At 41.3% G+C, this 20111-nt stretch overlaps 1 protein-coding gene across 11 annotated transcripts in view; it reads left to right on the top strand.

The window, feature by feature from the left end:
- Positions 1–20111, top strand: part of SYTL5 (synaptotagmin like 5) — a 277939-nt gene that overhangs the window by 161877 nt on the left and 95951 nt on the right. For 6 of the 11 annotated variants that reach the window (XM_070604701.1, XM_070604705.1, XM_070604702.1 and 3 more), the window contains exons 5-7: positions 568–676; positions 3512–3646; positions 15861–16002. In XM_070604701.1, coding sequence (XP_070460802.1) covers positions 568–676; positions 3512–3646; positions 15861–16002 — 386 coding nt within the window. The remainder of the gene's footprint in view (positions 1–567; positions 677–3511; positions 3647–15860; positions 16003–20111) is intronic. The other 5 variants (XM_070604703.1, XM_070604708.1, XM_008540290.2 and 2 more) reach the window with 1 other exon arrangement.

A 20111-nucleotide genomic window follows, 5' to 3' on the forward strand; every position in this document is an offset into this window, starting at 1 on the left:
GGTAACATCAGGTCTCATACCGCACAGGGACAGAGCGGAGTCAAGTTAGAATTAAGCAGTTAGCCGTGGCTGCTTCCTCCACTCAAACCTCAGCATCTTCCAGAGTGTAGACTCTCCCTCAAGTCACAAAGTGCATGCACAGGGGCCCACCCTCCCAGGAAGTCTGACTTATGTGCTCAGAAATCAGGGTATTGTTTCTAGAATCGTGTGCTAGAATTCAGTCTCTAGGAATTTGCAGTTCTCATGAACCCATGCTCCTCTGCCTTAAAAATATCTGTAGAGGGCTGATGTAGCTGATGTATCCTTCTTCCATTGTAGTTGTCTAGAAAGCTTATCTCAGCACACCTCCCACAGAGGAGTCCTGATCTTGGTCCTCATTTAACTCCAGAACACTCAACAGATTAAAAATAACTATGCGACCGGGAAATTTGGGATGGGACTGTTATTGCCAATTATTATAGACTTCTTTGTTTTGTGCTAATGTAGGGAAGTGAATGCAGAATAGAAAATTGCCCTCATTTCTGGCCATTTTGTATGTAAATTTGTCTTCTCGTTGTTTTTAATGAGGAGCTGAAGAAATACAAAGCCAAGAGCAAACCCGTCAGGATGCAGAAAAGTCAGACACTTCACCTTCTGCTGGGCAGAAGGCCAGCCATGACGGGCCCAGGAGAAAAGGGTAAGACGCAGCCTCGCCGAGGGAATTTTTGATCTTTGTTCCAGATATTGCTGACATAAAGATTCCTTAGTTTTTTAAGTCTGATGTCACTTCGGTGACCCAGAGAAGATCAGAAACTCGACCAGGTCAACACTCTCCTATCATTCTCCTCAAGAAATGCAGTTTTAATTACTTTAGTCTTAGGTAAATTAAGCTCCCCTCTGACCTGAACATGTAAGAGTTTTTCTTTCTTTTGGTGTATCTGGCGTTGCACCAAATTTCCCATGACTTCTAGGTAGAAGGTGTTCTGCCAGGACCAGTCTTGTCTATAAAGAGGTGATGACTGCCCTTGTTGGAGAGTATCAACACCCCCTTAGGCTGAGTGCTGATATGTGAAACACCCAAGCCCATATCTTAACTGAGCTTAAAACGTTATACCCTTTGTTTAAAATACAGGCTTTCTTAAGGAAAAAAAAAAATCACATTTGGCCACCTCAGTAACTTAATTCGGAAAGCAAGTATATGTGTCAAGTACTGAGAATAGGAATAGGAGGCACATAGGGAAGCAAGATTCAAGGAGGCACTGGGGACCTGGGGGCAAGAGGGTTCCAGCAAGGGAGAAAAGTGCTCCCCAGATGCAGGCTATAGGGACCAAAAGGCAGACTGCTGCTTCACAGCCCTGCATTTTGGAGTTTTCATTTCTCAGACTGCTGTCGGCCAGTTTTGTGGCTGAGGTAGTGAGAGTTCTCATATTCACCAAGTCACTTTATGGTCCTTTCCAGGTAGCATTGCTTCGTTCTCTCAGCGGGAGCCAAGGTGAGAGACTACCAATGTCTGAGCCTTTAGCTGGCTCGACAGAAAGTCTGGGTTGTTTTAGAATCATAAACTGTGAGTAGGAACGAAACCTAAATGTCATCTAAGTCAAACACTCATGACTAACCATGTCTTCATTAATGAGCAGAAATGAATGGGAAAAATAGCTTAGAGTGACTATACATCCTATGCATTGATCCTTCCTACCATATTGAGTCCATTTGTCACTCCTGAGGGCTCCCACAATGCCTTGTGCCTGTGTATCACTTACTAGGTTGCACTCTGACGCCCCCTCCCCCAGTCCTCCCCACCCACAGTTAATTGTAAACTCCCTTAGTGCTGGACCTGTGACTTTTTTGGTTTTGTACTACAGCATCCAGCATGGTGCCTGGCTCATCAAAACCATCAATGGCTTGAGTGAATAAGTAACTCAGAGCCCACAAGTGCTTCTAGGAGCTGTAGTTTGCAGACCCCATCCCAGACATAACTGCATAGGTTACAGAATGCTGGGTTTGGAGCTGGGAGACAATAAGCAACTCACCAGCATGATGAATTATACGCACCCTGAATTGTTAAAAACAGTCAAGCACTCGACAGAGCCCTTCTGGAACTCAAAACTAGGATCTGATGGTTCTCAGTCTTCAAGAAATATAACACCTAGTTGGAAAGAAAAGGTACACACCTGAAAAAATAATATATATGGAGGAATTTTAGTAAAATATAAGATGACAGTATGAGCTGCCAGAAAGGCTTTCTAAAACATGGCAAGGTGTCAACTAACTACAAGAGATGTCATGAGGCGATAAATAATTGAGTAAATATTAAATAAGTAGCTTAGATAATCAATGTTGGGAGGGCACAGGGGCCTTGGGAAAAGACACCAAATTGTAAATGGGACTTGATGAGGACCTTGAAAAGTGGATGGGGTCCAAGATAGCAAAAGGGGGAGAAGACTGATTCCAGGTGGAGGAGACACCTTAAGTAGAATTGTGGAAGTGGGGACACGTACAAGGTGATTCTCAGGGGAGCATAGATTGACATTACATTAAAAGTTATTTTTACCAAAAATGTAATTTTCCAGTGAAATTGAAGCTTCTGACACATTGACAAGACACTCTTCCAGGAGTCTTTGAAGCAGAGACAACTTGGCAGATTCTATTAAATTTGCCCCAGTACATTTGGAATACATTTCCCCCACACCTAGAAAACTATAGAATGTCAAGTAAATGAACTGGTCTCTCCCAGTGCCATCACAAAAAGAATATTGTTTTGGGTTTTTTTTATTAAAGCTCATTTGGAAACCCCCATATTTTGGGCATTTAGTAGCCTGGATCATGACTTGAACCTCAGTTCCTGAAAAGCTATTTTTGCTTAAGTTCCAAATAATTTAGTGAAATGGGAATGCAATCAAATTTCATCCCATGAGATACTCCATATTCAAACTTCGTTCCTACAGGGAGAGATGTCATGGCAGATGTGAAGATGGTTTCTACCACATGGGTTCGGTCATTCATTCCACAAGAACTGGTTGGATTCTAGTGTGTGCCAGGCACCACTCTAGGCTCAGGGGACTTGGTAGGGAACAAGAGGGGCAGAGGTGCTGTTCTCATGGAGCTGTAGTTAGGAAGTTGCCACCTCAGTTTGTCCCAGAGGACCATCCTAGCTCCTCTCTCTGGGCAAAGTGAGTTCAAGCTCCCTATACTCAGCACCCTTGCCTACAGGCTCAGCCCAGGCAATACTTCTCTATTCTTGGGTGACAGTGGTGAGTTCCCAAAGTCAATGGTCTTTTTCTTAGCAGGGACAGAGGCCTGGCTTACCAGCAAGTGGTATGACCTTGGGAGAATGTCATAACCTCCTCCCCCACCACCCTTGACACTATACTGCAGAGGCACTGGGAACTCCCCAGAACCTCTCAGCCCCAAGGCTGCTTTATTGAAGAGTCATTTACTGTTGAAAGTACAAGAAATGGTATTCTTGAAATGATATTTTCCAATGCTTTCTTTCTTATCTTACTTTTAAATACATTTATATATATAATTTCAGATTTCTTCTTGGCAAGTTCAGATCAGCAACCAGAGGAGAAATCATAACTCCAAAATGTGAAAGTGGGCGGAGCTACAGCTTGGACTTAGACAGCCAAAGTTTTCGGAGTTTAAAGTCAGCCCCTGGTTCAGACAGGTAAGACACATACAGATTGGGCAATGGGGTTCTCTGAGAACAAGGTCAATGTATTTCCATCTAAACAATGCTTCTAGGTACCTGTAAAGTATTGCCTCTTGGAGAACTCATAACACATAATGTGAAAAGCCAAGCAGATATTTTTTAGTTGAACTGGAAAGCACTTACACTTCTGGAATTACAGTGATTGAAATCATGTGTGTCACCTGTAGGTATGCGACTTTATGTTTTGGGACTCAGGGCTGCGGTTCAAATGGAGATGTACAGGGAAAATAAATTCTTTTCATTGGTTTCTTCATCTTTGTCTGTTTAAGCTTCTGGAAAAGAAACTTCTAAGTGTCGTAAACATTCCTTGCAGCTTTTTAAAAATTATTAATAATTTTGTCATTTGAATCGCCTCAGAGAATTTCCATAAATTCCACTAGTTCCACCTCCTCTAACTTGTTATCAGTAGGGCCAGGTGAGAATCTCCTAGGCACAGAGCTATCACCTTGTCAGAAAGAGTAAAGAGAAATAGAAAGGAGAGCCAGAGCAGAGTCATTTCATATTAGGATTTTCTTTATCCTGTTGGGGCATACATCAAGGCTTATTTCCATGATTAGTGTATTATCAAAGCCAGCGATGAGAAAAAATATCAACCCTCGTATTTCACTGGTTTGTCCAAATGTTAACCTGGACAAACACAAGGAATAAACTTGTGCTTGGTAGGACCTGCAGTAATTCTGCAAAGCCAGGTAGTAAAACTGGCAGACTTCCTTTTCTCTTTAAGTTCTGCGAGCAGATTTGCATTCTCCCCTGTAATTCATTTTAGAATACGGAACAGCAAATTCTCCTAGAGGGAACACTCTTTTGGCTATCGGGGGTTTTCTCATGGTGACTCTCCATACCTATTTCTTTTTTTCCCTATAGCCTTCCTGCAAACTAGTGTCACTTTCTGTAAAACTGCACAGAAAAAACTAAGGAAGCATAAAATAAATCATTTATCATCCACTGTCAAAAGCTCGTCTCTGTATTCAGTATTTTCCAAATTTTCAAGAATGTAGAGGGGCCAGCCTGGTGGTGTAGTGGTTAAGTTTGCACACTCTGCTTTGATGGCCCGGTGTTCGCTGGTTCGGATCCTGAGTGCGGCAGACCTACACACTGCTTATCAAGCCATGCTGTGGCGGCATCCCACATGGAAGAACTAGAAGGACTTACAACCAGGATATACAACTATGTGCTGGGGCTTTGGGGAGGAAAAAAAAAAGAATGCAGATATATTTCCTTTATGATAAAAAATGGAAGCTATGGTTGCTTTTGTCCTTGAAATAGTTTCCTTTGACTTCCCTTGGGGTAGCCCCATGCTGTCTTTTGGTGTGTGTGTCCCACAAACAAATTTATATAGAAATCTCATTTTTGTTTTTGATTGTTGAACTCCTGACTCCCAGATATCAAAATTATTTAGAGATGATAAGCGACTAGCTTAGTGTTGCTATTTTTCCTCAGCCTCCTAGAGACTCCATGGATGGTCCATCTTGGGTTACACTTCGGGTTCGCATTTGAGAAGGAAAATATATATAAAAAGAGGAAAGGTAGAGTTCCTTGTTAAAAAAAAACAAAAAGTCTCCTGGCCCAACTAACGAAATTAGATTGTTCCATTTGAAATTATCTTACAGTTACTCAATAAGAATAAGGGGCGTGCTCTCTAATATCACAGTGCTTATACTGTTCTTCCAGAATCTGTCTGCTTGGGGTTATTCCTTGTGTCTTATCTACTGCCAAGTATAAATAACCATAAAGCTGTAAAGCCATATGGACATGTTTCACCAAATACTGGTGTACGGATCAAGGGATTTCTTGTTCTTGTTGTAGACTGGAAGGAGGTCCCTAAATAGATTTTATCCTTTAAATTGTAAATACCTGAAATGGTTTACAGTTAATGAGAATATAGTAGTCAGAGGTGCTTTGGCTTAAGCATGCCAAGAGCAATGTTTTTTCATTAAGAAAGAGCATAAAGATGTTTGAGAGATCAGTAGAGCAAAATGTCCATTTCCCAGAACGTGCACCTATCCCAGTGATGACTCATTAATGGACTGCCACGGTGAGATGAGTTACACTATCCCAAAATTATTCCTTAGGAAGTTGGGGCAGGAGGTGACTCAGCTTTTCTTAACTCCCATCACCTAAAGCTGTTAACTCCCTTTTGTTTGCTTGGATTTACAGTAATTCTGCAAAGCAAAGTAGTAAAACTGGCGGACTTTCTTATCTCCTTAGGTTCTGCAAACAGAATTGCAGTTCTCCCCTGTAATTCATTTTAGAATATGGAACAGCAAATTCCCTGAAAGAGATTGTAAGATCCCAGTCTCTTTGGTCTATTATCTGACCCAGCTTGGCATTTAATCCCCCTTTCTCCTCCACAATGCATATTTCTTCATGGTTCGTTGCTCTTTTCCTGGAGCAGCTGGGCTTGGACATTCTCTTTTAAAAACTTGTGTCATATCAGAGTGGAAATGATGTTTTATCAGATGCCTCGTTGACTTTATGTCTTTTCAGTAGTTTCAAAGCAGGGGAAAGTATGAATGACTTAGGCAAAGCCCAGCAGCCTCTCAGTAGAGCATGGCACATGGCTCTTCCCTGGTTGCTAGGGACATGATACACAAGGCAAAGAAGATTTTTTTAAAATAATATGAATGTAAATCGTAGTTAATAAACAGAATGCTCTTCAAGGCAGTGACTCCCAATCCCTTTCACTTTGTGTCAAGTTGTCAATTTGGTGTCATTTGTGAGATCTCTATCTTAAGTCATGCTCTCCCAGAAATGAACCCTCAGGCAAGGATTCATAAGTAAGTGATTTATTAATGAAATGATTTCGGGAGAAACCAGTAAGGGAGTAGGAGAAGCAGAATTGAAGAAACTAAGCAATGGTGCTATCTCAGGTGAGGTCTGAGTCTGAGGACTCAGCTTGATCCTGCAAGAAACTCGGGAGCCTAAATTATATCTCTGAGTTTTTCCATTTTGAGGAGCTGGACCATTGCATTCCTATACCAATCAGTCATTGACTACAGATTCCCTTGGGTAGGGTTTCCAAATTTAGCAAATAAAGATACAGGATGCCCAGGCAAATTTGAATTTCAGATAAACTACTTTTTTTATAAGTATGTCCCATGAAATATTATTTTCATTTCTAAACTTTATCAATCTTAGTATATTTTTTAAAGTGAAAATTTATTCAGGGGCCAACCTGGTGGCACAGCGGTTAAGTGCGCACGTTCCGCTTCTGTGGCCTGGGGTTTGCCAGTTCGGATCCCCGGTGCAAACATGGCACCTCTTGGCAAGCCATGCTGTGGGAGGCGTCCCACATATAAGGTAGAGGAAGATGGGCACGGATGTTAGCTCAGGGCCAGTCTTCCTCAGCAAAAAGAGGAGGATTGGCAGCAGATGTTAGCTCAGGGCTAATCTTCCTCAAAAACAAAATTATTCATTGTTTATCTGAAATTCAAATTTAACTGGGAGTTCTGTATTTTATCTGGCAACTCTACTGTGGGGGCTTGGGAGAAACACACTCCAAAGCGTCTCTTGGGCCTCTAGCTCCTGCGGTAACGGCACATCTCTGAAGGTCACAGTGCAGACCGTTAGCAAAAAAGCAATCAGAAGCTAGCCATGGGCACACAGGGCTGGTGCGAGGGGATCTGGGTAGGATATCAACAATGTGCCCTAAAAACACAAAGGAAAAGTACAACTTTGAACTTAAAATTCCCTCTGTTCAGTAAAAATGGATAAAGGATGATGTCGTGTTTCTCAGCAGCATTTCTATCATGATACTGGAGGATATGGCAAGTGTTTTGCCATGAGACCTTGTACATTCTCATAACCAACTGATTTCTCATCCTGCCTCCCTCCCCCACCCCAAACACATACTGCTTTTATCTAGTTATTCTCAATTGCTCTCTAGGAGACGAGGGACTGACTGTCAGTCTCTATGAAGCCTCACAAGCTACTTGGATTGGCTTTGATCCCAAAGAAGACTACACCATTCACACCAGCTCTAAGCTGGTCCTCACCCTCCTTCCAAGCACTACCCTTCTCTCTTTCTCTGTCTCTGTCTCTCTCTCCCCCTCTCTCCCCCTCTCTCCCCCTCTCTCCCTCTCTCTCCCTCTCCCTCCCTCTCCCTCTCCTCTCTCTCTCCCCCCTCCCCCCCTCCCTCTCTCCCCCTCTCTCTCCCTCTCTCTCCCCCTCTCTCCCTCTCTCCCCCTCTCTCCCTCTCTCTCGCTCTCTCTCCCTCTCTCTCCCTGTCTCTCCCTCTCTCCCCCTCTCTCCCTCTCTCCCTCTCTCTGTCCCTCCAGTAAACAAGGAATGTTTGGTACCTTCATGACTAAAGAAGTCATTCTTTCCTCATATCTATTATTTTGGAAAAATTAGTGATGAGTTTACGAAACCCATTCCATCATTACATGATACATCCTTTTTGTTTTATCAGAAGTAAAATTATTTTCCTGTCCTGAATATGATTTTCATTAACATCTTTGCAATTAAGATGCCAAGTAAGCCACACCCTCTTACCAGTAATCTGAATACAGCAAGGTGTGAGTGTTCTGGCTCTGAGTGAGCACCACATCCACAAAGTCAATACTGGTTTGTTTTGCGTATTAGATAAAACACTATATAGCTAGTTGCTAATACACTTAGCAAACTCCTTCCCTTACTTGGCTTTAAAAATTGTTCAGATTTATAACACATCTCTAAAGGTATATAAATTTATTTCACAGTACTAGCTGTGATGGTTCTGTGACTCAAAAGGATAAAGGGTGTAAAGAGTGCCCTCCTGGGGAAAATTACTTTCACCTCTTTCCTGTGCCTTTCCTCCATTTGTCTGGTGCTAATTCCTCTTTCTTCTTATTTTAACCTACTTTGGGTGATCTCAGCCTTCCTTAGTGGCAGCAAGGGGTGGACAGTCAAAGCCACAAAATTTTCCGAATGCTAACAGTCTAAAGTGGTTCACAAAACCATGGTGTCCTGAGAAGAGTGAATCTTACTTCTGTGAAGTGATGGACATGTGATAGAACAGGTGAGGAAATGTGGATTCACAAAAGTATTTAATTTACTTGAACTGTGACCATATCGGTGGGAGTTACATGAGGTCTGGAATTGCCAAATAATTCTTCAGCTAGAAACTTCTATTTATAACTCAAAACCATCCCTTTTTAAATTCATTCTTTGCCTACCATATGTGCCTATCTTGATTTGGGTTTCCCCAGAAGCAATGGCATGAAAAGAAGCAAACCCTGAAATAAGGATTCAAGAGCAAGTAATGTATTTAGGATATGGTCTTGGAAAACACAGGGGAGTGGGGAAGTGAGCCAAGGAAGGGAAGGAAGCCAAAGAGAGTATGTCATTAAGCCAGTTATCCCTGTGGGTAACTAGAGCTCAATTTCAGTGGACAACTGTAGAGAACAGTGTAGAACACACTTCAGAGTTATCCAGTCAAGAGATTGGGAATCTGGGGTACTTATAAACCAGCTCCCTTTTCGTCATTGTTGAGGGCTAATTCTGGGGCACTAACTCTGGCACTTCTGACTTGTTCTGTGCACAGCAGCTCCATGATCTTGTGACCTGAAAAGGTCCTCGGCATAGAGTTGTGGGTGTTGCCAATAAACAGGATTCTGTGGGTAGAGATTAGCACTGAGGGGAAATGGATAGGGGCACTGATATCTGCTACAATATACCTCCCACACTGCTCTCAGACCTGCTCCAAAGGTGCAGTTTGTCAGACCACCAGTTGCTTAGCCCCTGATTTGTGTTTACTTTATACACATGTGACTTTCCTTATTATAATGTCAATTATGTGAGGAGGTATGGAGACTCAGTAGTTCAGCCAGACCCTTGACACTATACTTTGGTTGAACTACCACTAGGTTCTTGACTTGTCTCATTCTTGTGGTCAAACACTTGTGAGCCAAAACCTCCTCCTTGCTGTCTTGTCTGTTTCCCCAATTGTTTCCCAAAGATGTTCTGCCTCAGCGTGTCCTATTTCTATGAACTAAATTTAACACATTTCCCTGGTCTAATATAATAAATTTCTCTTTTGCTAACTGTTATCTAAGGTGTATTATGTGATGTGCTAAATTCTCAGGTTAGCTAAGATACAATAATAGCCGCTCTTCTGGGAATCATTGAGGAGTAGCAATATCTGACTTGCTCACCTATGCATTTTATTTATACAATTTCAACACACAGTTATGCCAAAATTATTGACCTAGTACTATATGCCAAGGGGTAAATGTGGAAGTTCTTAGACAATGATACTGTTCCACCCTTTCATGAACTTCCAATTTGGCAGAAAAGATTGGGATAGCTAAACAAATAATTTCAAGACAATATGATCTCATGATAAAAAGGTGTTCTGTGTGCTATGGGAAAGCCGAAGATAGGCATTTATCCTTCCAGAGGACTCAGGGAAGCTTCAAGTGGGTGACCCCCAAACAATTTTGAGGGATAAGGAGGACTTGGCCAAGTGAAGAAAGGTAAGAAGAACATTCTAGACAGAGAAAATAGAAAGTGCAAAGTAAAAGAGGCATAAGGCAATCTTGCGTGTGCTGGAAAACAAACAGTTCAGAATTTTTAGGGTGTAAAAATTGAAGTGTGTTGTACAAGAGATGAGGTGGAGAGCTAAGGTGGACCAGGATGTGGATGGTTTTGGATACTCTGATAACTTTTTTCTTATAAGCAACATAGCATCCTAGGTAGAACAAGAATTTAGCAAATCTGAACTACTAAGTACAGAGTAAGTTCTTGTTCCATTTAGTTACTGAAAGCTAAGTTCTGCCACATACATGTTTTCCTTGGTGTCTATAGGGGAAGGCAATTGGTTTTTTTCTTGTTCCTGACTTCTAATCTACTCAAGGTTTTTCATGGCTGCTGGCTTCTCTCCTCCAGCTGACTTCTAGCCATTATTTAGAAACAACATGGGATCAGGATTTTATTGTGATTATAAAAAACTAAAATGTTATTAGACTGAGAGTTTTACTTGTTTTTAACTTCTTTTTCTTCATACTTAGTCTTGGTCCTTCCCTCGTGCTGACTGTCTCCTCCATTTTGGAGGGTCTTTTTAAAGAAACAGATCCTTAAGGGAAACCCTAAACATTTGTAAACCACCAAACAAATCAACTTTTGTTTTAGTAAATCAAACTATAAAGGTTATGTCAACTTAAAAAGCAAATTTCTTGTTATTTTACCCTCAAAATGAGTTTATTCAGGAGTAGCCAAAAGAATTGCAATTCAGGATGTGCATGCTATGGCAAACCATAGGGAAATCTAGCAAACAAAGGAGGAAAGTTGCTTTTATAGAGAAAAGGGGGGAGTAGGGAGAGGTTGCTCTAAACCAAAGTCCACTGAGGGACAGTAACAGTTCAAGGCAGCAACAGCTTCTCATTGGCTGGGCTGTTGCCGGGTAGAGAGAGAAATCTTCCTTCAGTAGTAAAGTAGTTTTACTACCTGTTAAAGATGAAGTGTATGTCTCTTTATGTTTGGTATAATTGGCAATGTATGACAGGGTATGAGAGCTCCACCTACAGGCCTCCCCAACTCCAATTTAGTTAAGATTTCTTTTATTAATTTCCACAGTTCTTTATATAATTAACACTAAGATTCATTGAACAAAATTTCATTGAGCACCCACCATAATGTATTATCTTTGACATTTCTCCAAAAAGGAAAAGGAAGGAAAATATGTGTAATTAAGCCACAGAATGCCAGTGGCTTCAGAAGAAACTACAGCGAGAGAAGCTGCCTGATGAATTTCTGCAACTTCTTTTCTTTGCTTCCCTAATTTTGCATTCGAGGGCTCCTGTGATGGTTCACATGTGCCTAAATATAACACACACATACATACACACATATACACATGTGCACTCAGTAGCTGAAATTCATTCCTTTGGGATGTATTGACCTCTCCAAAGAGTTTGGTTGTTTAATGAAGACACCCATATCTGTGTGTTTGTGTGCCTGAGTGAATGGGCACACACATAAGGATCCACAAACTTTTTCTATAAAGGTATAGATAGTTAATATTTTTGGCTTTGCTGGCCATATTGTCCCTGTCTGAACTACTCATCTCTGCTGTTGGAGCATGAAAGCAACTATAGACAATACATAAATGAATGGGCATGCCTGCATTACAATAAAACTTGATTTTGGGGCACTGAAATTTGAATTTCATGTAATTGTCACATCACAAAATATTCTTCTTTTGATTTTTTTTAAATTGCTTAAAAATATAAAAACCACTCGTAGTTCATGCGCTATACAAAAACAGGTGGTGGGCCCAATTCAATCCATGGGCCATACTTTGCTGAGCCCTGGTGCAGCACATTCAGTCACTAACATAGAAAATGAACTTCCACTTATCACATTCTGAGCCATGAGGACAGCTCAGCTCTCTTGATGTGAGCATTGTGCTGAATAAAGAAAACAGTGGTATGAGAGGAGGGAACAATGCACGTGGAGAGATTTCTGAGATCAGTGAATTTAAACTAATCCATAGTTTAGTCTTGGCTACTTGGGGTGGGGGGTAAAACATGTTGATGCCTAGATCCCACACCCAGAGAGTCTGATGAGATTAGTCTCGGGTGTGGCCTGGGCATGGGGGCTTTTGAAAGCTCCCCTGGTGTTTCTGATATGCAGCCAAGGGTGAGGATCACCCATCTCACATATTGACAAAGACATAGCATTTGGGGATCCCCAAAGCCTGGGAGTTTGAGCTATGTTCAATGTTTTTCCCCTTTATTTCTCATTTTTAATTCTCTCTTTCCCATTTAACAGTCTTGCCTCAGTTTCGAACTACAACCTCCCTTGCCTGTCTTTCTTATATATTGGTTTCAGCTCTGAAATAACTAAAAGTTAGGAAAGCTCATAAACCACAGAAAGAATATCCTACAGTCTCTATGTTATGCTATGCACTAGCCTCATTGTCTCAGTGAGTGTTGTTATCTCTCAGGTTAATGCTGCCTTTTGGTTGATTTTCCTTAGAAGAGCACTCATTTGACCATGTAGGCACAGGCATAACATTGTCAGCCCACTCTGGGAAGGTTGGCTCCTGGGAAATTCTTTCTGGACCATTACTCCTGGGAGAACATTATGTAAACCAGAAAGGCAACTAATTAAATTATAGCCTCTGTCTCCTAACCTTGGACCCTTTATCTAGAAATGGGCGTATCTAGGAAGCCATTATCAAGGTTTTAGGCCAGCATAAAATTAGAGATTATAAAATAGTAGGCTTTTAAAGTATATTTCATAAGCTAAAGTAAATGAGACTCTTTCCTACTCTAGGAAATGTGTCTTTCAAGTAACCCAGAATATCCAAGCTCCCCAGACAGCGTCATATTTTCACACTTTGGGCCCTATTAGAACTAGATAAATGTATCTCTTTCTTGTAGTTTCCCCTTGAGCAAATTTTAGCGTGAAGTTTTGTTGGCACTGATTTCTAATACTTCTAATTTAAATGTCAATAACATGATAGTTGAATCAAAAATAGCTCTTTCTTAATTGAACTTTAAACTTCTTTAATTTAGACTTGAGGGAACTTTTATCCTTTTCCTGTTAAGTGGCAAAGATTTATGTATTTTATGTCATATTTTACATAACATCTCAGAGTTGGTACCCAAATATTTATGATATTCTGCCTCCTTAGACTAAATCTTTTTTAGTCTAATCAGCTGAAACAACTGAGAGGAAAATATTTTTGAGAAACCCACAGTAAATGTCAGGGCAAAATGTGAAAGTATATGTCATTTTTGAGATAATGCTTCTGGTGACAATAATTTCCAGTAGCTGATTTACAATCACAAGAATTTTTTCCTTATTGCATGTTAGACTCTTGAATGTCATCACCACAATTAATTAACTTCTGCTGGAGCGTCTACGTAAATAGGACTTTTCCTTCTAGCAAGGCCAATCCATGATGGGGACTGTTTCAAAACTGCCTAGGTTGGAGAGGACCTTCAGCACAAACTCAAACAGAAATACCCACATGAATCCCTTTGGATCACAACTTCTTGGTTCATTTCTGCAAGATTCACTCCTAGCCTTTCTTTTTTTAAGGAGATTTTACCTGAAACAGTAGGGAGAGAGATTTTTGTGGTAAAAGCCCCTTCTAAGTTAAACTTCAAAGATGAGCAGAATCACTTGGAAAGACATGAAAAATGTGGAAATGTTGCACCTGAGGCAGGAGGGCTCAGGAAAATCACCAAGGAACTTAGAATTTCAAATTGTGTCAATCTGTTTAATCACAAAATTCTATTCTCTTGTTGTCAGAATCGAAAGACACAGTCATAGATCCCTCCTGAGCAGAGTTTATAGTACTATAATTTATTCAGAGTGCCATCTCTAGAAAGAAGACACTGTTTCTATGTAGTATCAAAGGAATGCTACCCAGAAAATTTTCATAGTTCTCTTAGTCAAATTCCAAGAAACTAACTCCCAGCTCTCTGACACTTTGATTAACTTCTTGATAGCTCATTGTATCAATGTAGAACCTGCTTGGTTGTAACAACTTGATCTTGGTGAAATGATGAGTAAGCAGCATGAGAAACTAGCATGAGCACAGGCTTTGGGGAGACAGACAATTCTGTTTTTATCCTGACTTTGTCATGTACGAATTGTGTGACAGCATGGTTTGTTTGTGTGTGTGTGTGTGTGGCGCGCGTGCGCGCTCGTGTGCATGCATGTATGGAATAATTATTTAACCTCTCCAAGACTCAGTGTTCATCTTTAAAACAGGAAGGTTAATAGCTTTTTTCCCCAGTGATGTTGGAGAACAGAAAGTGTCTAACACCTGGAAAATACTCAGTAAATGCAGCTGCTATTTGTGTAGTTATTGAAGGTGGTGGCAGCTGGTGATATCGGTCAGGGCATAGTTAATTTTGGCAGCTTCTCTGGCGCACAGCCTTGAAAAAACTTAGGAGCTGCGGTTGATAGCTTCAGTGGTCATTGCTGATTCTTCCTTCTGCCAAATTTGTCTCCTGGTTATGACGTGTACACAGCCAGACATTCTTTTAAAAGAATCCTTCCTCTATTCCTTTAAGTCTCTCCTCTGATTGGCTCAATTTGTAAGACCTAATCACCATTAATGATCACTGCTGTGCTTTAACAATAAGATTTTTATTATTATACGTGTACTTATAACTTATTAAAATAGTAACTGAAAGAGTGAAGTTCATATGGGCTTATATTTTACCACTTAGCATATCTTCTGCTTACTGAGGGCGAAGACTAAAATAAGAACAAACACTTCTCTTAAACTCTAATTTGTCAAAACTTATAGTTACTTATGAAGCTCCACTTAATAAGAAAATTGTGGTCACCTCAAGGGCAGGAACTGTTTTTTCATTAATCATTATTGAATGGAATCGAATCGCTTTTAGCAAACATGAAACTGAGTCAAACCCATTTACTGAATTTCATTATTTTTATGCTACATTTGTTAAATGTGCACTATGAGTCAGACACTAGAACAACACAGAGAAAAGGATATATTATTCCCAATCTTTGATTAAATATGTGCTGAGTGCCTCCGTCCCACCAAGGCATTACGAAGGTGCTGGAGATATCATGGTAAATACATCAGGGACTCTGACAACAAGGAGCTCGCAGCTGAAAAAGGCACTCAGGCCCACATATGTGAACCAATCATGGAACCAAACAAGACATTTGTAGTCAAGAGCTACATAGTTTGGCAAAGACTGTAAGTCAACAGGAATTAAGTAGAGCAGAGGTTGACAGGGCCTATGATTGACAGGAAAGGCCTGATGGGGGAGGCTGGACTTCATCTGGGTTTTGAAGGCTAGGAAAGATTTTCATAGACAGAGAGTGGTAAACAAGGCATATCAGGTGAGGAGAACACGAGCAAATGCCTTAGAGGTGGAAGCATGAGTATGACAAGTTGAGAGAATAGTAAGGAACCTGGACTGGCTGGGAGAATGCAGGTGAGTAGCGGGAAATAAAGTTGGAAAGGCAGAATGAAGCTCAGTTACAAAGACCTGGAGTCAGACAAATGGGATTGAACCTAGTGAGCCCCTGAAGGTCTTTGAGGAGCAGGGCAACCTGATAGATGCAGGCCAGTTCCAGTGTGGCTCTGGTGTACTTCATGTGGGTCACATGGCGTCATTTTCTTGTAAGCTTTTCCCTTTGTCTTTGGTTGCTCTGATTCCATGTTAAAGTCAGAATATTCTTTCTCATTTAGGGGAAGCACTGGTTCATCCGATCTCAATGACCAGGAAGCTGGTGCTGGGACCCCGAAGAGCAGCCGGAACAATGGTATGACCCCAGTCACTCCGAGGTCACCAGCCGCAAGCACACGCAGCATGAGCTCAGTCAGCAGTAGAGTAAGTACACAAATTTGAAGGGACACTCAGCTTCTGGGACTCAACATCACTGCTCTGGCCTGGCTGGGTTTCATCGCTCTGTGTCTCAGAGCATGTTGTTTACCCTGTTTAATGGTACAAGCTTCTTTAGCAGGACTGAAACTCCTGCATCCTTAGCTCTTGGCAGAAAGCCTAAAGTGAGAAGGGAAGGGAAGGAGCAGGTTCAAAGGTGACATTTGATGATGGGGGTTTAAATCGCTATATGGTTTAAAGAAAATATAAATTTTAGAAGTCTTCGATTTTGATTCTCTCTGATAATTCTCAAGATATTCATAAGTTAACTGCACTGAAATTTCTCCAAACTGATTTAAATCAGGAAAAGTAGAACCTTGACATCTTTTTATAGTTTTATTTTCTATATGTCTGTTAAAATAAGGGGTCGACACATTATGAAGACTTAAATTGCGTAAGATATGTGTGTGTACGGAAGCTGTTCTTTTGAGTGAATGAGCATCTACTAGATTTCTTTTATTTTGAGGAAGATTAGCCCTGAGCCGACATCTGCTGCCAATCCTCCTCTTTTTGCTGAGGAAGATTGGCCCTGTGCTAACATCCGTGCCCATCTTCCTCTACTTTATATGTGGGACCCCTGCCACAGCGTGGCTTGACAAGCGGTTTGTAGGTCCGCATGCGGGATCCGATCCGGCGAACCCCGGGCCACCGAAGTGGAACATGCAAACTTCACCACTGCACCACCAGGCCTGCCCCTACTAGATTTTTTGATTAAGCAGAAAACTCCGTACACATAACTGACATCTATATCTATGAAATCTTTATATACGAGCTACAGTTATTTGATTCAGCCAATATTCAATAAGGACTTACTATATACCAGGCCCTGGTCAAGCAAAGACTTGAAGGAAGTGAAAGAATTAGCTGTGCGGGAGTCTGGGGCCAGGTGTTACTCCAGGCAGGGACAGCACTGATATTCAGCAGGTACAGGTGAGGAAGGCTATTCCAATTACTTGTGGCTGGGCTCCATCTTGACTGGGCAGTGCCCTTGCTCAACCAATGTTTAAAATATCTTTATATTTTTTTTAAGATTTTATTTTTCCTTTTTCTCCCAAATCCCCCCAGTACATAGCTGTGTATTTTTAGTTGTGGGTCCTTCTAGTTGTGGCATGTGGGACACTGCCTCAGCATGGCCTGATGAGTGGTGCCATGTCTGCACCCAGGATTCGAACCAGCGAAACCCTGGGCCTCCGAAGCAGAGCACGTGAGCTTAACCACTTGGCCATGGGGCCGGCCCCCTAAAATATCTTTAATGCCCCTGAAGTAATAGCCAGTGCAAAGACCCTGAGGTAGGAGCATGGCTGGTATATTCAAGGAAGAGCAAGGAAGCCAGTGTGGCTATTGTGAGTGAACAAAGAGGGGAGTACAAGGAAATGAGTTCAGAGAGGTAATGGGGCCGATGGGGCCTTGTAGACCACTGTATGTACTTTGGCATTTGTTCTGAATAAGATGGGGGCAGATGGAGGGTTTCGAGTGGAGGAGTGACATGATCTGGCTTCTGTTTATGCATGATCTGGGGGCTGTGCTGAGAAGCAGCTGTAGGGGAACAAGCGTGGAAGCCAGGAGGCCAGTTAGAAGGCCATTGCATTACGAAGACTGAGCTTTGGAACAGGGAGCTAGAAGTGGAGGTTGTGAACAATCAGATTCTATAGATATTTTAGATATATCTGTATTTATATATAGATATAAAAGGCATTCAGACAGATTGAATAATAATAATAGATATATTTAAATACTTGTAGTCTAAATTGTACTTGTCAATAAGATATAAGGCATGTTTAGGGGCTGGCCCTGTGGCCGTGTGGTTAAGTTCACGCACTCAGGCCCAGGGTTTCACTGGTTCGAATCCTAGGCACGGACATGGCACTGCTCATCAAGCCATGCTGAGGCAGCATCCCACATGCCACAGCTAGAAGGACCCACAACTAAAAATATACAGCTATGTACTGGGGGGCTTTGGGGAGAAAAAGGAAAAAATAAAAACTTTAAATAAAGAGAGAGAGAGAAAATACCAGTTGAAAAAAGAAAAAGATATAAGGCATATTTAAAATTTCTTAAATATTTATTCTGAGCTCGGCAAGCAGTACTGTTCAAGAGCCGGAAAAGCATGTGGATAGTTGATGATTACGCTCACTTCTTTGGCAACCTAGCAAGGAATAATGTTGAAAATATCATTTAGTAACCGGTATGGCAGGGGCACCGAGCAATCAGAACAGACGCTGGCACAAGGCTGGAGCAGTATCATGGGGACCCTTCCACGCATTGACCCAGATTATGGGGAAAACTAGGGTTGTGGAAGAGCGGGGGTAAGGGGAAGAGGGAAGGCAGAATGGACTGGGAGTAGTGCTGTTTACCAACTGATAGAGAAGTATTTTAACAAGTTTAACAGCTAGTACAGCTGTCCCAGTGGGGAGCAGCAAACTGTCAGTTCAATGACCAGTAAGTTAGTCAAGTTTGTTCTCAAACTTAGAGGAAAAAACTTAGGGGAAAGAATCACCCTTGTCACATGCTAATATTCTCAAAACTAACAGCCTCTACAGGAGTATTTCTTTATTAAACAATGCCTAGATTTCCCCAACAGACATTCCCTGCAATTGAGTTGAGTCTATGTACATATATATATAGGTGGTGCCTATGTTGAGCTCACTCTTGCATTCTAGCTGATATAGCTAGTCTTTCCTAAGAGAAAAAGAGACAAAGAGAAATATTTTCTGTTGAATAAACATAAGACACCACAGTACTTTATGAAGCACATTTTCTCTTTCATGGTGAAGGGAAGAAGTATATAGAGTTAGATGATGATCAAGGTAACAACTTCTCAATTTCTCCCATTTGTCAGTATCTCTTTGTTTCACTGTTCTTTTCTGCTTTAACATGTGAGAGGTAAGTTTTTGAAATGGAAAACTCTTAGAACACGAACATCTCTAACCTGTCCTCTGCTGTGATGTAACTTGTTAATTTTAGGCTTCACATCCTGAATCTCCAGCGTATGTATTGCATGTTAATGACTGTACAATATTAATGAGCCAAGTAGTGCTCAATATGAAGGATAATCCTTGGGTGCCAATTGAAAAATTCGCTGTCAACATAATTGCCACTAAGGAAGTTGGTCTTGCTTCATTGGAGGACTCCATGTGTGAACAACTTTTTGAAGAGGTGTTGAAAACTGACCTAAACAAATTTATCCACTTGACCTCTGTCAGGGTCTTTTGATAAACCTTGGTAGTGTATGGCAATTAGAGGAATTGGGAGCTATATTCCTCTTGCTACAGGTAGTATGTGTTGGAGAATAATCAAGGGCCAAAAACAGTGTGTATTGAAGCTGCATGGATTAGCATGCTAAACAAATGAGAGGCACATCTCTCTGGGGTGAGTTCATCAAAGTCTCACTTAATGTCTAAGGCATGGGCTAAATATAGGGCAACACGGAGGAAAGTCCTTCCTGTAGGACTTTGAAAGGCACTTTTTGATTTTATGGAGGAGGGAATTGAAAAATCTCTTTTAGATTTGATTATTATTATACCACGGTGTCATTTGCATGGACGTTTAACCTGGTCCAGTTCTCAAAAGGTCCAAAACTAGTTTTTAATGCTCTGGCAAACTTGGAGTGATATAGCGGTCAAGCCCCTATAGGCAAAGGCAAAGCCGGGACATAGTTTTCCCTTATCACATGGTACAAGAAAAGAAAATCTCAGACTGAATTCTGCCATGTGCACAAACATTTATTAGCAAGCAGGCAGGCAAAAAAGTCACTTATTCCTGTAAGCTGGGGAAGTCCCCATTCGTTATCCTTTTACGAACTTTGATAAGCACCTTGCACGAAGGTTTCATTCCAATAATGATGTAACCAACTGTGTTCTGATCATCCAGCCTGCTAAAAGGAAAAGGTTACATGGTCTTCTGTTAAATGGGGGTGGAGGAGGTAAGGGGTGGTTGAGGAGAGGGGGTGTTGAGAATGGCGACAAACTTAGGACCAAACAGAGTTCTAAGCCTGAGTACTACTTTGAGCGTATGAAGCTTGCCAGACTCTTTTACATAGTTCATGTAAGATTGATGGT

The sequence above is a fragment of the Equus przewalskii genome, chromosome X (genome assembly GCF_037783145.1).
Source record: "Equus przewalskii isolate Varuska chromosome X, EquPr2, whole genome shotgun sequence".
Lineage (NCBI taxonomy): Eukaryota > Metazoa > Chordata > Mammalia > Perissodactyla > Equidae > Equus > Equus przewalskii.